At 38.4% G+C, this 23,368-nt stretch overlaps 1 protein-coding gene across 5 annotated transcripts in view; it reads left to right on the top strand.

Moving 5' to 3' along the window:
- The first annotated feature begins 689 nt into the window (after nucleotides 1-689).
- LOC140453435 (heterogeneous nuclear ribonucleoprotein R) overlaps nucleotides 690-23,368 on the top strand; it is a 38,384-nt gene continuing 15,705 nt past the window's right edge. For 2 of the 5 annotated variants that reach the window (XR_011952384.1, XR_011952383.1), the window contains exons 1-11: nucleotides 690-907; nucleotides 5,941-6,112; nucleotides 7,687-7,805; nucleotides 8,127-8,234; nucleotides 8,995-9,108; nucleotides 11,322-11,498; nucleotides 11,724-11,859; nucleotides 14,307-14,512; nucleotides 15,110-15,259; nucleotides 16,019-16,140; nucleotides 16,225-16,754. Coding sequence is in view for 3 of the 5 variants with exons in the window: in XM_072548114.1 (XP_072404215.1) it covers nucleotides 5,953-6,112; nucleotides 7,687-7,805; nucleotides 8,127-8,234; nucleotides 8,995-9,108; nucleotides 11,322-11,498; nucleotides 11,724-11,859; nucleotides 14,307-14,512; nucleotides 15,110-15,259; nucleotides 16,019-16,140; nucleotides 16,225-16,837 (1,905 nt within the window). In the remaining 2 variants the exon portion in view is untranslated. Of the gene's footprint in view, nucleotides 908-5,940; nucleotides 6,113-7,686; nucleotides 7,806-8,126; nucleotides 8,235-8,994; nucleotides 9,109-11,321; nucleotides 11,499-11,723; nucleotides 11,860-14,306; nucleotides 14,513-15,109; nucleotides 15,260-16,018; nucleotides 16,141-16,224; nucleotides 17,529-23,368 lie in introns of those variants that run through there. The other 3 variants (XM_072548114.1, XM_072548113.1, XM_072548115.1) reach the window with 3 other exon arrangements.

The following is a 23,368-nucleotide window of genomic DNA, read 5'->3' as shown; positions in this document are numbered from 1 at the left end:
TGGATACCCTCTCCTCCTCCTTCCCCCTGTAATGGTACCCTCTCCTCCATCTCCCCCTGTTAGGATACTCTCTCCTACCCTCCACCTCTTCCAGTCTGGATGCCCTCTCCTCCATCTCTCCCAATAATGGTCCCTCCCCCCTTTCCCCCTTTCCCCCCTTCCCCCCCCTTCTCCCCCCTTCCCCCTCCCCTGTGTCAGGATACCCTCTCCTCCATCTCTCCCAGTAATGATACCCTCTCCATCACTCTCCCACCCTCTATCCCCCCCCCATAATGGTACCCTCTCCTCCTCCTCCCCCTATAATGGTACCCTCTCCTCCATCTCTCCCAGTAATGATACCCTCTCCATCACTCTCCCACCCTCTATCCCCCCCCCCATAATGGTACCCTCTCCTCCTCCTCCCCCTATAATGGTACCCTCTCCTCCATCTCTCCCAGTAATGGTACCCTCTCCATCACTCTCCCCCCCTCTATCCACCCCCCACCCCCTTCAGACAGCCTCCATTCTTGCCCTAACCCCTCACCATAATACGTCAACCCACCCTCCGTCACTGACTCCCTCCTAACACGGCCTCCCATTGCATGGCGCCCACTCCATCCCGTATTGGATTTTGTGATTGGCCAGCCGTTTCCCTGGGAGGGCGGGGTCGCGGTTGCCCGGAGTGACAGTGGGCGGGGCCCGGGCCGTGCGGCCTCAGCCGGGAAACCCCGTGCGGCGCCGGGAGCGGGATCCATGAGGCGGCCGCGGCCATTTTAGCGAGATCTTCCAGAGCGAGAGAGGAGAGGGCAGGGGAAACAAATAAATAAATAAATCTAATCTCTCAGTAAAATACTAAACCATCGGAGCGTCGGGAAGGGGGTGGCGGAGCTGAACCGAATCGTATCGCACCGGCAGCCCCGACAGTAAGGTAAGGGCGGACGGGTGGGTGGGGGAGAGCCGGTGGCGAAGTGTTTGGAAAAGCCGGGGCCGCGGGTTGAAGCTGAGGCCGAGGTGCCGCGCTCTGGTTCCCGTGAGGAGGAGGAGGAGGAGGAGGGGGAGGGGGGTGCAGGGCAGCTAGGCCGCAGCCCCGGCGCTTTGATCCGAATTCCCGCCCGCGGGCTCTCTGTGAGGATTTGTTTTCCCCCCGGGGAGGGTTGAAAAGCCGCGGGTTTTACCGCGATTCGCCAGTGATTGTCGACGGCCCGAGCCGCCGGTATTGTCGGAGCTGGGCTTCGTGGGGGGGAGGAGGCTGAGAAGCGCCAGATGAAAGGCCTCAGCTTCTCTTTACAATCCCCCCCCCCCCCGTGTTCGACCCTCTTCATCCCCCCCCCTCCCTCCCGCCGCGATCCCATCTGTTTTTATTTTCTTTCTCGCCACCCCCGGCCTTTTGTTCTTTTGTTGTAATTTTAAGCGTGTGCAAGGCCCCGACGCCTCGGGGTTATATTCACTCTGTTTATTTACTGACTATATTTATTTCGCTCTCGACTCGGCGCCTTGTCTTTCCAATTCCGTTTTCTTTTTAAAGAAATTCCGAGTCGCGCGATGCTGTCGAATATTATTTTTAATTTTGTAGTAAATGCAGGAGTGCTCGACTATTAATCTTCATGGACATTTTCTGTACGTCTCTTCCACACTCTTTTCCCGCCCCCTCCCCCTTTAGCAGAGGGTGGTTGTGTTTTCAACGTACCCGTTGATTATTTGCATTTTAAAAAATTTTATTTATTCATTATGGTTTTTATTTGCTCGGTTAATGTTGATGCAACATGTGGCTCGGCCTCATTGTTGTGCCGAGTTGACACATGGCCGAACTGAACATTTTTAGTACACGTGGATTAACTAGTGATAACCGCGAATGGCTTCTTGGTCATAGATGCATTGGGAAACTTGTGGCATGAATGGAATCTTTATGTCTTAAAGCTTTTGCTGTCTGTGCAGATTTTGAATTGACTACTGTGCTTTAGAGTTCAAATAAGCCCCCTTTGAAATATATAATGATTACTTGGTTTGAACGTGGTCTCCATCTCTCTAGAGCATGAGTGAGTAGTTAGGTAAGGGTAGAGCTTTTAATAATGGTTGGCATTTTTAATTTGTTGGAGTTTTTTTTTGATGGGTCATGTACTTGCTATATTTCAGTTAGCTCTGGTAGTGGATGAATCTTTTTGTGTTTAAATTCTTATGTGTATGTTTGAATCTTGGAATTTTTTGAATGGAACCTCCTGAAATTGCCAGTGATTTGAGACTTCATTACACCACATTTGGAGATGAGAATTATGTAATTTCTGCTGCATTACAGATGTTGGTGCTGAAAGATAGCTTTCATCATTTGAAATAATTTAATTTCAACCCAGAGAGTTCAGTCTGAAATACCACACAATATATTTCATAAGTTTCATTGAATTGAATTGTGTGAATTCCAAGTTGCACATTTAGTTCATGATATAGTTTGCACTTGTCAAACTTAGGGAAATTGTGCACTTGATGCAATAGTTTGATTGGTAGTGCATACATTTGAGCATTCACTTTGGAGCATTGTTTTTAGACCACTTAAATAGTAGCGATCAACCCATATGTTTTTAAAAGAGCAATCATGGAAGTCATACTTTCCACTATATGATCATGTCATCACAAGTAATAAAATGATCTTGATATGTTTCAAGACATCTTGAGGTTGTTAAAAGTGTTATCAATGCAAATGATTAGAAAATTGTTGACTTCTTTTCAAAAAATAATTCCTGAAGTTTATCTAAGATTATCCTGTGCTTTGCTTAGGCCAGAGCTGGTTTGCTTCATAATATTCTGCTTGTGTTTTTGTGCATATAGCTGTTAATAATTGTTTTAAGTGCTTAGTATCTTATAAACATCTATGAAAATAAAATTGAGTGTACTGGAGTTATATTTAGTTTATTCAAGCATTCCCCTCCCAGTAAGCAAATTACAATATACTTATAAATATCCCATTGTTCACTGTATGGCTATATCTTTTCCTCATTTCATTTGTGATATAGCTCCGAAAGCAAATGGACAATTATGTGTGGTAACTGTTTTGAAAGGGCTTTTAGCTTCTCTTTATTGGTCTTGCTTCCCTCTCTTTTTCTACAATTTTAAACGTTCCACGTTTCCATCTCTGTCTTCTCCAGTTATCAACCTATCTGCCTGGGAACATAGTCATACAGATGTACAGCATGGAAACAGACTCTTCGGTCCAATTCGTCTATGCTGGCCAGATGACTTAACCTAAACTAGTCCTGTTTGCCAGTACTTGGGCCCATATCCCTCTAAAATCCTTCCTATTTACACACCCACCCAGATGCCTTTTAAATGCAGCAATTGTACCACCTCCACCACTTCATCTGGCAGCTTATTCCATACGTGTACAACCCTCTATGTGAAACAGTTGCCCCTTAGGTCTCTTATATCTTTTGCCTCGCACCCTAAACCTCTGGACTCTTTCCCCCCCACCCAATCCTGGGGAAAAGACATTGTCTATTTATCCTATTCATGCCCCTCATGATTTTATAAATCTCTATCAGGTAACTCAGCTTCTGACGCTCCAGGGAAAAGAGCCCCAGCCTCCATAGAGCTCAAATCCTCCAGCCCTGGCAACATCCTTGTGAATCTTTTCTGAACCCTTTTACGTTTCACATCATCTTTCTGATAGGGTGGCCTAACAAACATCCTGTACAGCCGCAACATGATGGGTAATCCAAAATGGAGGGTGGAGAAAAGTTCTGGCTGTAACAGCTGCTCGTGTTTTTGAGGTATTTTAGATGTTTTGGAGCAGTTTTCCCTTATTTGCTCCCTTAATCATCAGATTTCCCCAAGGCATTCTTTGCTTTAAGAAAACAGTCCCAAATATTCGAGGCTATCCACAAAACTGAAGTCCCTCATTCCTGATACTATTCTTGTAAATCTGCATCCTTTCCAAAACCTTGGCATCCTTCTCTGAAATGTGGCACCTAACATTAGATACACAACTCTAGCTGATGACAGTTATTTTTAAAGGTCTCAATAAATCATCTTTATTTTGGACTCTAAAAACAAAGGTTCCAAAACACACTTACCATCTTGTCATGCCACTTTTGAGACTTCTTTTCCAGGTTGTACCATTTATTTCGTCTCCCTAAAACGGATGCCTTGCATTTTTAAATTTTGCGTGCTGTTTTGTTTGCCCATTTTACTTGTCATTGCCACCCTGAACATGATGACTCTTCTCTTTACTATTTATTATATTTCCACATGTTGACTAATGTGTAAACACCTTCTCCTCACTTCACCACCAACCCCCGCCCCCCCCGCCGATAAACAGTCCAGGCCACAAACAAAAATGTCCAGTGGAACAATGACTTAGTGATAATTGCTGGACCCTACTGTATGCTTCCTTCCAACCTAAAAATGGAACTTTGCTTTCAATCTTTGAGCCAGGTTCATGCTCATTCAAATAATATCCCTTGTATCCTCAAGGGCTTACCTTTTGCTCACAAGGTATTTTGTGGCATTGCATTAAATTCCTTTTGGAAGTTCGTACCTGGCATTAGTTGCAGTATTTTCATCAGTTCTCTCCCATTATTGCATTGAAGAATTCGGTCACGTCTTTCAGCCTGCATAGTCTTTTACAAGTCTGCGCTGGGTGGGATTAATATACATTTTTCCTTGTGGAAATTAATTTCCCAACAACTGCTGTTAGGTTGGCTGTCTTGCAGTTGCTGGGTTCATCATCTTTTTTGAGTACATAACATTTACAGCCCTTCAGGCTTTTGGCACCACTTCTATATCCAGGGATGACTTGAGAGCTAGTTGCTTCTTGTGATAACATGCATCCTGTCTTATTGGTTGCTGTTTTCAATTTCAGTTGATAATGTTTTAAGAACCTTCTCGTCTGTTTTTATCTAATTTGTATAATTAGTTCTTCCCATCCTTTACTGCATTGGTGTTATTGTTCTCATTTGAAGAGAAAATTGTCGTTACAAATAGTTGCAGAGTACTCATTCAGTACTTCAGACATGGTTTCTGCCTGTGGAATGTGATATCCTTTTGGATCCTAAATGGCTTTACCTTTACGTTTGACTGTCCTTGTTGATTTGCCTTGTCTTATTTACTGATACATGTGCATTTTTGAAACAAAGGTTGAGCAACACTGTTTGCAAGGGATTTGGTAGCTATAAGGAATGTATTGTTTTATATAAAGGTTTGTATAGTCTTTACATTTGCATTCACCTGAAGGGGTTAAAAAAAACAGCTTTTTGAAACAGGCATTCATTCTGAAGAATCATTGTTTTGATTTCAAACTATAGTATTTGAGATGATGGAATTAAAATCCTGCTGTCCAGGGTCTTTAACTTGTATGCATTGATGGGTATTAGCTCTTGTTGTGAATCTTGTAATCGATTGTTTCTGCTCATCACTCTGTGAGTGATCACAGTAGGGGTTAATGAGGCTTATTTTACATTACTGTAATGGTAAATAACTGCTCTGGATGCATCTTTGCTGAAATAACTCAGTACTGGAAGATTTTCCTGTGTTCCAAGTACCAGCATCAAGCACCATCAGGTTGGGCGTTGTTCCAGTTGAATTTTTAATGTTGAGCCCACTCACTAGATTTGATCAGGTGCCTGATTTCCAAGATCAGAGGACCCCTACTGAACCAGCGTGACATTTCCATTTCCTGCACTAGCCATCTCTGTTTCTGAGTGGTGAATTGTGGGCAGTTTTTGCATTATGGACTTCTGTCCATTGGGAAATGCCCAAACCCATTTCACGTAGGACCTTTTAAAGATAGATGAAACTTTTATCTTGTTTACCTGGGTTGGGTTTAAATCTGGTCCCAGAAGTGAAGGAACAGTATTCTATCCTGAGCCACTCTAAGTCCCTGTGTTTATATAGCATTTAGCAATAAAGGCTTGTGACAACCTAATATGCAGAGGAAAAAAAAATGGTCTTAAATAGTATTTTTTTTCATTCCAGCTATAATTAGAAATGGCTACTGAGGTGAATGGAAATGCAGCGCAGGTGAAGGAGGAGGAAGAACCCATGGATACCTCATCTGCTGTCACCCATTCAGAACACTACCAGGTGCTAATAGATGCTGGCTTGCCACAGAAAGTAGCAGAAAGGCTAGATGATATCTTTCAAACAGGTATAATATGCCCTGACCTGTGGTTTTAGTAGTCCAAAATATTGCTTTAAACTGAAAATGATATGTAACTGGGAAATTCCTGACGTACTGCTAACAAATTTGAGGTGGAATTGACACTTGATGCATTTGTTGAAATCGAAAGAGACTGCTGTGTATAATTTCTGCCAGCATTGTAGTGGTATTGGTAGTGCACAATTTTGTAATTTATGAAAGGCTCAAAATTCATATAGTAAAGCCACTAGAGAGCAGAAGCAATGGCTGATGATATTCACTGTCCGTAGAATTAAAAGCATGAAACAAGCTTGGTCTTACTTTCTAGCTGTTTGAAAGGTGTGCACACATAGCAATTAAGAAAATGTAGGCATTTAGATTGGAGAGTTTGTGTGCGGTTCTGTGTTAATTGCAAAATGCTTTTTAGTTCAGTATGTTCCCCAAATTTAAGTCCTATCTAAACTGCCAATGTCTTAATTTTCTGCAAAGTGAACCATGAAATGGAGTTGTGCAGCATGTTTTAGTGCCTACTAGAGATCTGGTCAATGGTTTTCATCTGCTTCCAGCTGGACAGTGCTTTTTTAATTTGAACTTGTGGCATTGAATCAAATGCCCAGAGGATTTAATCTACTGTATATCCTCCTAATTTTTCCCAGAGGTGGAGCTAAGTTGGTTATTATTTATTTAATAATTAAATGTACCATGACATGTAAAGTAAATAATTAAAGCACCTTTAGAATATGTTGGTTATGAACCGGTGCTTATAGGTAAGGATTATCAAGTAACTCTGATGTAAACGTAATATTGTAAACAGGATGCTTTAAAACTTTGAGTGTCTTGTACCTCTGCGGCCTTTTGCCTTCCATTTTGAAAATACGAAGAAAATTGCTAATAAATAATATTGCCATAGTTGGCGAGTGCTGCAGGAGCTGTGCATGTCAACTTGTTGTACAATTTGAATTTCTAGTTCTCTTTAACGCTCAATGATAGAAATTTGAGGTATATCTAAAATCCATGTGCAATCAAATATTGTTTTTAGAAAATTAACCGTAGTGATCTAGGAGATTGAATTGTGTAAGATGGTTTTCTTACATGGATGCGGCAGAATATGTATTTGCTAAAGTGTGAGTATTTCTTGAATTTTATGTTTATAAAATGAGTCTTTGTGCACACAATAGTAGATAAAATTGTGTCTAATTATATTTATATCTTGTTTTGTTCTTGGGTCATGGAAGGTATACCTATGTTTTCGTCGGCATTTGTGTATTTTTAAAAACTAAGCTAAGCATCAGAAGTTTGTTTTTACACAAAAAAAGCAGTCTTGCAACTAGGTATGTCATGATACATTAGCTGGAAATGGTGATTTAAGACCCCAAAATGCATCCACGCTTTTTGGAAGATTTGGGTGAGACACCAATAATTAACGCCACTGTATCTTTTGTCTTTGGTTCCTTTTAACTTGTGACTCGATGCGCAAGTTTTGGAAATAGATTTGAAATGACCTTTTCATGTGAATATGTATACGTTTAATATTTGACTGGATCTTTGTTATCTAGCACTTAAAGTTTACATTTTGTTTGCAGGATTGGTATCTTATGCTGATCTTGATGAGAGAGCCATTGATGCGCTCAGGGAATTCAATGAGGAAGGAGCACTGTCTGTATTGCAGCAATTTAAGGAAAGTGACCTATCTCACGTGCAGGTAACTAACTGGTCGTGCACTTTTGCACTTCTGATCTGTTGTGTTCAAAAACGACTTGTACTTTTTGACATTTGAGAAATTAAGGGGTGAATTAATTTTGATTTTTCTCATTTTAATTGTTGAAGGGAAGATACAAAATCTTAGAATCCACCAAAATATTTTAAAAGAACAGTTAGTATAGAGGGCAAAGGGCAGAAACTAGACAAAGGGGCACACTTTATAATTAATGATGTTATGCAACAAATCTTCCGTGCTTGACTTAATCAATAAAAGCATCATTTTAAATTTATTATAATTTCAGATATCAATCTTTCCTTTCAGAATAAGAGTGCCTTTCTTTGTGGAGTAATGAAGACCTACAGGCAGCGGGAGAAGCAAGGTAGCAAAGTACAAGATGCTACAAAAGGTCCAGATGAGTCAAAAATTAAGGTATTTGCTGTTTGTGAAAATGCATGTTGAATTTAGCTTAGGTAATCTCATATGTATCATAGAATCTCTACAGTGTGGGAACAGGCCATTCAGCCCAACAAGTCCATTTTGACACTTGAAAGAGCATCCCACTCAGATGTATCCTATGCCTCTAAGCTTGCTTTTCCTATGGCTAATCCACCTAATTTACCAGCTAGCTTTGGCAGGAAAAGCTAGATATACAGTACTGCAATTCACATGAAAAATCTACAAAAAATTCTGTTTGAATCAATCAAAATCTCAAGTATTATGACAAAAGACTTTGTAGACTTGGTGGAAGAACAAGCGGGGGAAGATAGTTAGGAATAGAAGGTACCTACATGACGCGAGGTATTTGGGCCTGAGATCATCTTGAATATGTCTTCTCTTTCCTCCTGTTTCGAATTTGAGAAGTGCAGATGAACGGTCAGTGTCCATTGACGAGGTTACGAGGATTGTTGAAAAGTTGGGAGATGATTAGTTTTCTTGAGATAATGTAAACCTGCCTAGACTCAGGAGACAACTGAAACAAAATAAATTTGGATATTTGGGATGAATCAAACCTGTTTATGATTTCTTTAAAAACTACAAATTGAAGTAATTACTCATTTGGTTTGACTAAAACTGTTAACTTGTAGTTAATGTGTTTATAATTTTTCTGTGAAATAATCTTGGTGCTTACCATAGCTATTTAATATATACTGGTATTAAATTCATTATGGGCTGTTAATGCATTGTTTAGGCACTTTTGGAACGGACTGGCTACACTTTGGATGTAACTACAGGGCAAAGGAAGTATGGTGGTCCTCCTCCTGACAGTGTGCATTCAGGTCCACAACCTGGAATCGGAACAGAGGTCAGTGTCCAACAATGAGTAATCAGCCTTATAAACTGTTGAACTGATTCATTGATATTCAGGACGTGTTGCAATGTAGAAGGTAAGGGTTTTCATCTTGTAATCAACCTATTGCGCAAGGCAACTGGGTATTCCTTGTTTCAATAGTTTTAATAAAACAAAGCTATACAGTTCATGGATGCAAGTCTGTACATAATACTTTGAAAGTTTAGAGTTAGTGTATGCAACAGGTAAATTAATTCCAACTCCTTCATACTTTAATACCAGCAGTAGATTAGCTTTCCAAAATTATATTTAATTTTAAACCTAAAACAGTTCATAATTTCAAATTAATTTGAACTGGTGGATAGTTTGGATGTTTGAGTGAAAAAGATTATTTGAATTAACACAAGTTAAGTTTATACTGCATGATCAAGTCCATCAACCAGTTTGGAAATGTTATGATACAAGAACTCCTCTTGGACTAGAGTCCAGAGGTACAGACATTACCACCGTGCACAAAATATTAGTCTGGGACTGTTGATTACCAGTTCATTTGAAGTTACTACTACACCACTTCCCCAAACGACAGCAGAGATCAGTTTGTATGCTTCGATATGTAGATGAGGGAAGCATATTGGTCAGGATAATGATGGATGGCTTTCAGTTTAACATCGCATGAAGGATGTCATGTCTGAATTTAGCTTTGATTTTGTCATCTTAGAGTTCATGCTCAAACCCTGGACTGGGAATTTAATTCTCAAATTTGGAATTCGAACAAGAGTGCTGCCATTTGATTCAGTTAGGTGACGTGTTCTCTGGGTGCCTGATGATAACAGGAATAGTTTTAGTTTTAAGATGTACTTAAAAAACCTGATGATCTATCTATGTGGCCACAAGCCATAACTGTATGATAGACTTGCCTGAGGTTTGTTTCCACCTATGGTGCTGCATTTCAGCATAGGAACCGTAAGAAATAGATGCTCTGCCATTCAGCAAAATTATGGCCGATCTGAATGTCGCCTTCAGTCCTGCTTTCTGCCTGTTGGCTGTAACACCTACCTCTCTTGTTGATCAGCGATCTGTCTGTCTTGGCATTGAAAATATGACCATTTCCACTGCTCCCTGGAAGTTGATTCCAAGGATTAATAACCTTCAAGAAATTCCACTTCATCTCTTAAATGGAAAGTCCCTTACTTTAAGCCTCTCCTGATAGACATTTTTGACAATGGAAACCTATTTGAATTCCTATAAATAGTGTTTGTAAGAAATAACCCAGGGCTTGCTTAACAAAGGGTACATTTCAGATTATTCTTTCAAGTCATTTGAAAAGTAGGAAAATCTTAGCTATCTCATAAACAAGTTTGAAATAACAGTTAACCTTGTTGAAATCAATGTTTATAGAAGGGTTGTAAACTGAATTGGAAGACACTAAATTTGGCTTTTAATGAAAATGCTTCATTATGTAGATGTGTAAAGGTAACTGAAGTGTTGACTGTTTTATGGTCTTCCAATCCAAATCAATGTGTGTGATTGTCTTTGTCATTTGAATAATCCACCTTAAATCAAAGCCCAAAGTTGTAAAGCTAGATAAATAATGGGGGAGGGGGGAGGGGAGAGACAACTTAAGCCTGACTGTGTACTACGTGGCTCATCTACAATCATTTTAGTAATTGTTCTTTGTTGTCCTAGTTAAAATTGATTCCACATCCAAAGCAGTTAAATGTGTTAAACATCAAATAGTTGTCAACTTGTTGGTTGTTTGACTGTTGAATCACACCCAAGGTGACTGATCCAGAAAACAGCTTTATTGTGTTTATTGAGAAGTAGTGTTGAAGTTCTGTAAATCTGATTTACATGTAGTTTTACAGTAGAAAGATTGGCTGATGGATTCAACTGGTAGGTTCCTGAGTTTAAATTGCACACAAGCTTCCTCCCTCGTTGTTTCATCTAATCTTGTTAGCATTGTTTTCTATTTCTTCATTTCTCGAACACTAGTGTAGCTTCACCTTCACTCCATCAGTGCAAGGATAGAAATAATAGCAATAGACATATTGTAATGATTGTACAATATAATCTTTCCTTTATTCATTCACAAAAGGCATATGGGCATTGAAACTACTCTGGGTATTAATCTGACTTGCAGCATGTTTTTTATTCCTTATGCCAAAGCTTACTCTGAGACATGTCAACATCTTGTTATATTTACAATTTTGCATACTTTTCAACTTTAGGTATTTGTTGGGAAGATCCCCCGGGATTTGTATGAAAATGAACTTGTTCCTTTGTTTGAGAAAGCCGGTTCTATCTGGGATCTGCGACTAATGATGGATCCCCTGTCTGGTCAGAACCGTGGCTATGCTTTTGTTACTTTCTGTAACAAGGATGCAGCACAGGAGGCTGTTAAACTGGTAATCTTGTCTATTTTAATACTGTGATTCAAAACTGTAAGCTTTTAAGAACAATTTGAAATTTGGGTATACTAAAAATCTTTTTCAATTTTTTAAAAGCATCCTTTCTGTTCAGTGTACAATGAAGCTGCAACTTTACATTGAAAAGTTGCTTAATAGAGCAGGTTGAAAAGTGCCAAGCTGTAAATGTTAATGCAAGTTGAACTTCTGTCTTTTCTCTTGTAGTGTGATAACTATGAAATCCGTCCTGGTAAACACATTGGGGTTTGTATTTCTGTGGCCAATAACAGACTGTTTGTTGGCTCTATTCCAAAGAACAAGACGAAGGAAAACATTATGGAAGAATTCAGCAAAGTCACAGGTTAGAACTAAGTTCATCCAGATAGTAAAAAACAATTTAAACCTTTTTTTAAAAAAATGTCAGTTTTTATTTCATGCGTATGCTTCTTTGGATTGATTGGAGCTTATGATCTTTCCATTGTGATCTATCACTTGTGTGAAAAAACCTCTGCCAGTATGGAAGTTTTCTTAGTGTCCTGAACAACATTTATTTGATCAATATCGCCACAACATCCTGGAGGTTACTATTACGCAAAAATTGAACTGCAACAGGCGTACGAAAAGACTTGCTACAGGAATTAGTTATAATCTGGGAATTCCTTGGTGAATAATTGACACCCTAGAGCAAACCCACCGTCTACAAGGTAAATGTCGGGGTATGATGGAATGCCCTCTACTTGCCTGTGTGAGTGCAGCTCCAACAACAATACCTTGGTGCCATCCAGAACGAGCAGTCCAGTTGAATAGTAACCCCATTCACTTCTTTCTCCCTGAGAAATAGTGGAGCACTGTACACTATATACTAAGTGCACAGTGTCAACTCAAGAGCAACACTGCATGGTAAAGTCATCTGTAAGTTCCTTGCCAAGCCATGCACCAACCTGACTGTAAGTATATCACCAATCTGTCGCTGGTGATAAATACTTTCAGAATCCTGAAACTCAGTGGGTTAAACAAAGTGTTTTCAATTTGGGAGGTTTAAATAGAATGTTGCCCTAACCGCTGTTGAGACCATTGCAATTTGTGAATAACTTGGAATGCGTTATTTTCATTTTTTTATTCTAAGTTAATTCTCGTGGTTTTCTACATTTAATAAAGCTGTGAAGAGGGAACAAGTTGCAAAAAGATTGACAGATGGTGTGGTGTATGGGTAACTTCTAATGAAGAATAGAAAAGCAGTATGTTTTATAAGGCATCAAGTTTGTATGTTCAAGTTGTACTCTTAGAAGAAACTTGAAGGCAGTGTGCAGGTGTATAGTGAACAGTTGAAAAAAACAAACAGCATGTGGTCTTTTGTTTGCTGGGGCTGGTGCAAAATATTGGAAATGCAAGAGTAAGGATGTCTTGCAGCAATTGTGATATTTAAGGTGATATATAGGTGTACCAGATTGGTTCCATCGATGACAGGATGGTCCTTAATGATAGACGAGGTAAATTAGGGCTATGCAGTAACAAGTTTAAGAGAATGGTAAGTCATTATATTGAAAAAGAGGGGAATTTTGTGGAGTTTCAAAAAAAAAAGTGCAGGGTGTTTTGTTTAAATTTTGGTGTAGATTTTTTTGGAAATCGGTGGGAAAAACTTTTTCTCTCTGCATCAAGTTTAGGGATGCTTGAAGCAAAAATTGAGAGATCAAAATATTTTGGCCAGTTGAAAATTAGCTGCTGCTTCCTCAAAGTATAACTCAAAGAGCTTGTGCAACTATTTCATGTTGAGTGATTTGTGGCTAGTAAAATTCTCAATACCAGCTATCCTGTGTCAACTTTTTTTTAAACTGACTTTAGTTTGGTTTGTGCTATGGATTACAACAAGCTAAATTCAATTCACAGTAAGGTTCCTGAGGCCAGCAATGTAAGAATAACAGGCCTGGGACTGTATTTGCTGCAGGTGTGAAAGGCATTGTTTGAGCTAACTGCGTTTAAAATCTTTAAAAGAATAATTATTCTATTCCCACGTAAAATGAAAACTGGTTTGGAAGTTACTAGACCATATACCACTTGACCTGAAGGGCAAGGTTCAATTATTGGTATTTTGGCTTTCTGAACATCATCTGAGATATGACCCTTGGGTTAAACTCATCAGCTGTTGTCTGTTTGTAATGAGAAAGCAGCCCTATGGTTTTCTGGGGCTATGACAACTTGTTGTGGCAAATCTATAGGAAAGTGAAAAATTATGAAGAATTTAGATTGTTTAATAGCTTGTGATTAATTTATTAACACTCAGCAACAAAACTTAATACTATTTGCAGTTTTCTAGTTGCATTCCTGACAAATTCTGCTAATGCAGTTTCTGTTATTTAAATTAATGGATGATTTGTATTGTTTCATTTATTTCACATCATCCAGTCAGACCCATTCAAGGAGAGCATGTTGATGTAGAGACCTCCAAATGTTGCTTTCGTGTGCTTACAATAATTTTTGAGATTGCCTCCTAAGTTCTGTTGAAAGATCCATGTCATCTTTGTCTGGTCGCATTCTGCCTTATTGGTTAGATCAATCAACTGCAAAGAGAGAGACATTTCAAAGAAATAGCCGAAATAAGACTTTCAGGATCATAATTTGTGGTATTATGTCAAAGCCATTATAAATGGTTTAAATTTTTTTTGCTTCTGTGATTGTTTTATGGTGTTTTCTCCATTTGAACCTAATCATTTATTACCAATAAACTGGAATTAACTATTAAATGATTTAACTTTCGTTTGGTTAGCACAAATTTGTCATATAAAATTAATTTTTATTTCTTTTCGGTAGAGGGTCTCACTGATGTTATCCTCTATCATCAGCCTGATGATAAGAAGAAAAATAGAGGCTTCTGTTTCCTAGAATTTGAGGATCATAAATCTGCTGCTCAGGCCAGACGGAGATTAATGAGTGGCAAAGTGAAAGTCTGGGGCAACGTAGTCACTGTTGAATGGGCAGACCCAGTAGAGGAACCAGATCCAGAGGTGATGGCAAAGGTAATGCAGCTAGTGTCTACAAGGTCTCTTTGTTGTATAATGCTGATTTTTGACATTGTTGTCTATTTGTATAAAGTGTCAAGTGTCCCAGAGTTGTTTTGAGCTGGCATTTCTTGACATTTTACATTGTATGAAAACAATGGTGATGGCTTGATGTGATTTGGTTCAACTTGGCTTGGTATGCTATTTTATTTGGATATGAAGTCAGAAACCAAAGGGAAGTTCCACCAGTTTACAAGCATCTAAAAGCAAGCAATGGAATTTTTTATACAACTCATTTTCCACTGCTAAAAAGTAAATTGAGATATCCTATTTAGTTTTCATCTTCCCAGTAACATTGAAACTTTTCAGATCAAACATATTTATATCATTTACCTATATTTTTCCAGTGTCGTCTTTAACAATGCTGGGTCATTTATGGTAATAATGTCAAAGTTATTCATGTAACTCATCCTTTATTAGTTGTTTTCTGTTGAGTCCTGGGGATTAGCAATGTGTAATTGGTCAGTTTTGCTAGTAGTGCGGTATTGTGTCCCAACATTGCGTTGAACTCACATTTCTCACTTGGTAGTTTTCTCTCACTTTTTCTCTCTACAGGTCAAAGTGCTGTTTGTAAGAAACCTGGCTAGCTCTGTAACGGAAGAAATACTGGAGAAGACCTTCAGTCAATTTGGAAAACTGGAACGGGTGAAAAAACTGAAAGACTATGCTTTTGTTCATTTTGAGGACCGAGATGCAGCAGTGAAGGTTTGTGCCAGTAAATTGGATTAAACTCTCTCAATTCATGATATATTTCAGAATAATGCCAACTACCATATCGGTAGAGATTGCCATGGTGTTTGAAAGTGCTGAATGATGTTGACTGAACTCAGTCAAATTGTCACTTGAATGCTGTTTAGATAAAGAGATTAAGTTAAAATTAATATTGGCCTTTTTTAATACAACCTGTCTGTGATGCTTATTTGCATAGCAACAATTCCTAATTTTAATTTCCCTTCTCCAAACTATAATAAAGGGAAATTTTCAAATTTTAACAGCTGGATTACATTGGATTTGAGGGATCACAAAATTCACTTGACCCAGCTTGTTGTTTGGTAATTCCCTTTATTCTCCTTCACTTTTGTAAATGTAATATAACTTTTACTTCCCATACATGTTTGCTGAATCTCCTTAAATGCATTATCCTATTTGCTTCAACAAGTATGTGGTACTGATTTCCACATCCTTGTCATTTTCTTCAAAAGTTAATCAGATTTAAAATGAGTTGGGGGCCCATTCAATATCATTACGTTTTGGTAAGTAAGATGTTTTGGGTGAAAGGGAATATATTGATGATAACTCTTTCTGGCTCCTGCTGGCTTTCTGGCTCCTGCTGATGTTTGTTTTCTGTAGCAGTTTCTGGTTTTGTTATTGATAGGGAATGTGTAGAGTCTGACTGGGTGAGGTCACACAGACCAACTATTGCTTTTCTTGTGTATCTTGTAATTTTTTTTCTCTCTTGATTAGGCAATGGATCAAATGAATGGAAGAGAAATTGAGGGTGAGGGCATTGAAATAGTTCTTGCAAAACCACCTGACAAGAAAAAGAAGGAACGTCAGGCTCAACGACAGGCAACAAGAACCCAAGTGTAAGTTACTGAATTAAAAAGGAGCAGTGCAACTAAAATATGGTTCTTTTAACTTTTTATATCGAATGCAATTTTCTTTTACAGGTATGAAGACTATTATTACTACCCCCCACCCCGTTTGCCACCTCCAATCAGAGGCCGAGTCCGTGGAAGTAGAGGTGGTAGTTATGGCTATCCTCCAGATTATTACAGCTATGAAGATTACTATGATGATTACTATGGTTACGATTATCATGATTATCGTGGTGGATATGAAGATCCATACTATGGTTATGATGATGGATACCCAGTTCAAAGAGGAAGAGGTGGAAGGGGTGGTAGAGGTACAATCCCCCCTCCTAGAGGCCGTGGTGTACCACCACCCCGAGGAAGGGCAGGATATCCTCAACGCGGAACACCGATGGGACCTCCAAGGGGTGCTAGGGGTGGCAGAGGAGGCCCGCAGCCGCCGCAGAGAGGACGTGGAACCCGTGGTGGCCGGGGTAACCGTGGTGGCAATGTTGGAGGAAAACGAAAAGCTGATGGGTACAACCAGCCAGATTCCAAGCGACGCCAAACCAACAACCAACAGAATTGGGGCTCCCAACCCATCGCTCAGCAGCCTCTGCAGCAAGGTGGTGATTATTCTGGTAACTATGGTTACAATAATGACAACCAGGAGTTTTATCAGGATACTTATGGGCAGCAATGGAAGTAAACAAATGGGGGTTTCAGTGAGATTGTTGAGACCCGATTGGCTAAACTCTGCAACCTTCAAATCTGATTGGCTTAACTCTACATCCTTCAGTACAGATTGGCTGCCACATGCATTTTGCTGACATCAAGAATCACTATTGTATATACCAGATTTTTTTTCATAAATGCACTTGGACATTTCTGGCTTACATTTTCCCTTAACAATTCTTTGGGGGAAAAGATGCTTTTTATTTTGTTTTTAAGCTACCTTTTTAGCAGTTTGAAAGGAAACTTTGGACTTTGCTTTCAGATGTTGGGCACAATTTTCAATCATGGTTTTGCAGAATTGACTGGTATTGGACAGTTTCACTGGTTTATGGCTTTGGGATTAGATGCCATTGGAGTATGCTGTATATAAGTAAATGCTAGTGTTTTGTCTTAGTAGTTTTTAAGAAGAGCTTGCAGTTTAAAACCATTTTTAAGTTTCCTTGTACTGAAAGTAACATTTAACTGTGTGTTTTGCATTTGTAGAGTAGGTAAATTGTGTTTTTTAAAAAATTGTTAGCTTCACACCTTTTAAGGATCTGCCCAAAATTTGGTTTGGCTTAATCGTACAACCCGTGGCGTTCTGTTCATTGATGTGATTGATTGTATTTACAATTTATTGTTCATGTCAAATTTCAATAAAACTTAAAACTATATTATCCAAAAAATTCATGATTCAAATTCAATTGTGTCCTGAAAATTTGATTGATTAGAAATGTGGTTACCTTCAAACCAACAGCTTTTCCCCCAGAAAAAAAAACTGCTTATGTGAGTGATCAATCAAATGAATGGTTTGACTTTGTATAACCTAGTTTTACATCTGCAGGAAGAGAGATTGAAAGTGTAGAGTTTGTGGAAGGTGGTCTTTCCAATAGTTGTGCATTTGGGATGAAGTCTGCTTAATAGTTAGCAGCACACTTTTATAAAGTATGTTTCTAAGCTTCTGCACACTTAATTAGTTTGAAAATAGTGATGGAACCAATTGTTGTACACTTGACAATTGATGAATTTACAGCGTACTTAGCAACTTGACAGATATTAATGGTCTCATGATTGCCAATTTGCGAGAATGAATTACCATCTCTGGCACCTTTTGTCACTGATCAACATGTATTTAATAGATTAAAAACTTAATTTGATATTGCTATTGAGAACTGGTGACATCAGTTCACATATCTTATAGTAAAAAATTTTTTTGGTGGTGGGACAAAAGTGTTGCAGAGTGATCGTGAAACCTGGCAGAGATAAAGAAGTCACTTCCAGTTGCCATCTGTGATTATCATTTCAGCATTTCCACTTGGCTATGCTCTTTAGGTTAGTATGTCAGTTTTCCATGAATTCGGATGTTTACATTTTTAGAAAAAAAATAGAAGTTTTCAACATTAGATTTTTGTAAAAACATAATGGTAGCTCAAAATCTCTACTAAATGTAACAATAAATTTTGAAGTATTGACTAAGATTCTGCATTAGTCCCAAATGTTCATTTCAGAGTTTAATTCTCTTTGGAAACCAAGAATTTATTAAATATTTAAGCGGGCACTTGTTCTTGCTTCGAAGGTGTAATATTTCATAATGGTGAATGTGAAGGATGAGGTGGAACAGATTGTGACTTACAGCCTATATTCCCTAGAATCTTTCCCCCCCCCCCCCCCCACCCCCTTAAATTGTTCAATGATGTTTGTCAAAATTAATCTAATATACAAGCATTTATCCAAATTTTATTCTTTCTAAGACTGGGAAAATTGATTTCTGCAGTCATCTTGCAAGTTCTTTCTTATTAACCAAGCAACTATTTTCATTAGGATTGACAAGACTCTCATGTACTAATGTATCAGGCTACAAATTTTAGGTAGAAGATTAAATTACATAATTAAGTGTTATTTGTGGGTACTATCTGAAATGTTGCTGGTGACTTTATAATGTTAAACCTATTGTATCTGGTGGTTCTGGACTTATGGAAGGGAAAGGTTGTACTCTTCTATATTGATTGGTATGTGCACATATATGCAGTAACTTATTTTTGTGGGAATTATTTAATTGCCAAATTATTTTGAGAATACTTGTATAATTTGTGGTCTATTTGATATTTTTGAGGGTTGGCTATTTATATAGGGACTTTTACTGATAAAAGTATTAACATTCTTGCAACTATTTGGGTATTTAGATTTAATCTGCACTTTGACAAGTTGTTTTGTGCGACTTTTCTGGAGAAATCGCATTTGAACAGAAAAGTTAGATGAGATCAGTGTGGTTTGTCAGATTGAATCTACTTTTGGAGTCAATTCTAAAAACCAAGGTTTTGCTTATGCTTCAGAAATGCCCTGTCCGAAATCAACACAATACAGCACAAATCATAACCATATCTGGGACATTGCTGTCCTAAGCTGTATTTCTGATTAAACTCAACAGACCTTTGGTTGACCATCCTTCAACGCTGTGTGTTCTTGTAAACGAAAAATTCAGTGAAACTTTTGTTGATTGCTGTCACAGTGAAATCATCGCTTACAGTAATAAAGTGAAGGATTGCACTGAGTGACTTGGGTTTTGTCTATTAAATCTAGCTTTCACATGCTATAATTTGGTTGTCATAGAATTGCAGCACTGTGGATGAAACCTTAATATTCATTATATAATGGTATAAACAGAGTTCAGCGCAAGCATTAATATTGTTTGTGCGGTGTGGAGAGAAATACCCTATTTTGTTTTGTTGACCCTTTGCTTTTTGCAAATTTTTATATTGCATTTTACTTTTTCTAATTACTGTACCTCAGCTTTGCAGCTGTTCTTGATCTGCCCTAAAAATCTCAATTCACCGTTTTTGAGATTTACAGAGAAAGTGCTTGGAGAAACTCAGCAATTTTTGGTGTGGAGGTGGCGAGGCCCATTACCTCATTACAGTGTTAAACCCTCTTATGGGTTTCACTGCTACACCTCCCCTAACATTTATAAGGGTGGCACAGTGGTTAGCACTGCTGCCTCACAGCGCCAGAGACCCGGGTTCAATTCTCGCCTCAGGCAACTGTCTATGTGGAGTTTGCACATTCTCCCCGTGTCTGCGTGGGTTTCCTCCGAGTGCTCCGGTTTCTTCCCACAGTCCAGGTTAGGTGAATTGGGCATGTTAAATTGCCTGTAGTGTTCGGTGAAAGGTGAATGTTGGGGAATTGGTCTGGGTGGGTTGCAATTCAGAGGGTCCGTGTGGACTTGTTGGGCCAAAGTGCAAAATCTTCTGATGCAACATCTTGTTGATTTTGCAAATGCTGCATCTGCCTCAGTCTCAGAATTTGTTAGAAAGTATGAACTCGATATATTAGTTTTTTTGAGTGACATTATAAAGTGACATGGTCACTTATTTATTAGAGCATAATGACCACGTGTAATATTAACCATTTCTGGATTGGTTCCCCAACCCCCAATGGTCTTGGTTAAATCTCTGCATGGGGCAGTCAGATCGTGTATCCTTGATGATAGAGGCACTTTAAGCCTTTAACCAATGTTTAGATTCATGAAAGATAAAATGTATTTGCTAAATTTAAAGATGTGCAAAACAGTCAGATTTCAGAATTGAAAATTAATCTGCAAAGTTGGACAAAAACTTTAGATTTGTGAAACACGTATGGACTATCGATTTGGAGATGCCCATGTTGGACTGGGGTGTACACAGTTAAAAATATCAACACCAGGTTATAGTCCAACAGGTTTAATTGGGAGCACACTAGCACCGCTCAGAAAGCTAGTGTGCTTCCAATTAAACCTGTTGGACTATAACCTGGTGTTGTATTGACTATTGTAACCAGGTGGTTGAGTATTATTTTATCAGAAAGGAATAAATCTTTTATCCTTTCCTGGTTTCTATTTCTTAAAATGTTAGGTTTAATTGTCCAATCCCATTTGCCTAATTTTCTTTCCTTCTTCTTTGAATAAAAGAAACAAAATCTTAAGTATTTTGAGAACAAGCAGCTTCATTTCCTCTGAACAACTGTTTGCTCTCCAATTAACTCTTAGTAACATAATAATGAACAAAAGCACAGTAATTATTCATTTAGATGCTTTGAACATAATTAATTTAATAGCGACTCCTTTTCCAAACTTAAAGTTGTGTACGATTTTAAGACCTGATTGAAGGGCATTTGCATGTCTGAATGAAACTGGATTGTTTCTGAATTTTGAATAGATGAAGATTAGACAATTAAGTGAGTGTATTGCTGCTTTTGTTTGTTGTATATCACATGTTGGGATGGTGTTACTCTTTAACAGTTTGGTTGATGTTGACCCATTAAGCAATCTTCAATTTTTTGTGAAGTAATACTAGAAATAAAAATACTACTGTTGTCTTAAATGTCATTCATGTGATATTAGACGATAAACTCCCATCTTCCTTGCATTAAAGTGGAATTTTAAAAATTGACAACGCAAATGAGTAGGCGTTTCTCTTTTCTCCAGATTTGTCTCAGATTGAGATTTTCCAGTCAACTAGTTGTACTTGCGCGCACACGTCTTCAGATCAGAATCTTCTCTGATTTATTTGTCCTTATTGAGTGAGTGGCTCAGAATACTTGCTTGCAAGGGGCAGGGACAATCGAAGTGTCAGGAGCCCTGAATTATGTCTCTTTTCTGGTTCAAGAGTTAGTTGTGGTTTTTAAGAAACATGTCAGTTACTGGATATGATGCTATATGCTAGATTCTATTCTCTATCATGTGGAGTATCTGCAGAATCTAAAACTGAAAATGGTTTAATCTTAATTATGATTGAAAGGTTTGTCTCCCAGTAACATGCAAAACAAAAGGAGCTAGGTTTTAAAAAAAATTCTTATATTCACTCCTGGCATGTGGGTATCATTAGCTTGCCAGTATTTCATTGCTTGTTCATAGGTTGCCCTTGTGAAGGCGGTGGTGAAGTCCATGTGCTGTAGATAGACCCACAATACTATTAGGGAGGGAATTCCAAGATTTTGACCCACTGCCAGCAAAGGAATGGTAATATATTTCCAAATCAATGCTGAGGGACACTTGGAGGGTGGTGTTCCCCTGTATGTCATGCCTTTTTTCTACTAGTTAGATAGATTTGGAACATGCTGTTGAAGGACCTTTGGCAAATTTCTGCAATGCATCTTGTAAATCGACACACTGCTGTTATTGAGCATTGGTGGTGGAGGGAGTGGTTGCTTGTGAATTTGATCCTAATCAAGCAGGCTACTTTGTCCTGGGTGGTGTCAACCTTTTTGAGTGTTGGAGCTGCATCCATCCAAGCAAATGAGTATTCCATCACTCTTGACTTGTGCTTTATAAATGGTGGGTAGGCTTTGGGGAGTCTGGAGGTGAGTTACTGTCTGTGGTATTCCTAACCTCTGATCCGCTTTATAATGTGTGTGTGTGTGTGTGTGAGAGAGTGTCTAGTTGAGTTCCTGGTCAATTGTAACCCAGAAGCTGCTGATAGAGTTGTAGAATCCCTCCATTCCATCAGTAGGTTTTTCAGTGATGGTAATACCAATAAATGTCAAATAATGGTTTGCTTGTCTCTTATTGACAATAGTCATTGCCTGAATTTTATGTGCTGCAAATGTTACTTGGAAGAAGCTTCATCAGACTTGTGCTCCAGTGGCAGTACTCCGTATTAGTACCATCTACAAGAATGAGATTTAATGAAAGGGGATGATGTCAGAAGGGGGAATAGTGTTCGCATAATCTGTCCTTTGAATCATTCTAGTTGGATTCTTGAACAGTACCTGCACTCATTTCAGCTTATTGATGTTTGTTATGCTAAATGTAGGGAGCTATAAATAAGTTACACACAGTTGTCACTAACTGAAATACTAAATGAAATTAGTTATTTTAGAATTAGTGAATAATTTAAGATGAGTTTTACTGAATTTGCGTCATAAATCTGTGAAATGTTAGAATGAATCATTTTTCATTCATTTTTCCATGCCCCCAATGTTCGTATCCATAAATTTTCAATTATGAAAGCTAACTTTGATTTTTAAAAAAACTCATCACCTCTTATTTTGCGTAATCATTTGATTTTAAAATAAAATGATCATTGGTTATTAATTATTAATCAGTGTGGTGCAGCAAGTTTGCTCAAATTACTTTTAAAGCTTGCACTGGCTTTCCATTATCTAATGCATGTTGAAACAAAATGGGTTTAAAACTAGAGCAAGTGATAGAACAGTTAATGCATAATTTAATTTTGATGGTCTTAAGTTAGAATAATGTTTTGCATTGTCTTTTGGTCTCTGCTATAGAATTCATTCCCCATTACATGGCAACTCTGGGACTGAATCAGTCCATTTGTAATCTCCTTGTCAAGTTTATCCTTACAGTGAGATATCCCAACTGCATTTGTGTCCTGAATGAGTCTATTTTGTTTCTACTTCTGTAACATTACACCCACCAACTAATGAGCCTTCATTTTTTTGTTGTGTGTTGCTGGACTTTGCTTCAAGGAGAATTGTGGGAAGCATGTTCCCAATGGCGAAGGTGTCTGGAACTAGGGTCACAGTCCAAGGA

The sequence above is a fragment of the Chiloscyllium punctatum genome, chromosome 27 (genome assembly GCF_047496795.1).
Source record: "Chiloscyllium punctatum isolate Juve2018m chromosome 27, sChiPun1.3, whole genome shotgun sequence".
NCBI classification, from domain to species: domain Eukaryota; kingdom Metazoa; phylum Chordata; class Chondrichthyes; order Orectolobiformes; family Hemiscylliidae; genus Chiloscyllium; species Chiloscyllium punctatum.
Note: the sequence above shows the minus strand (reverse complement) of the source record. Positions and strands in the feature narration are given on the sequence as shown.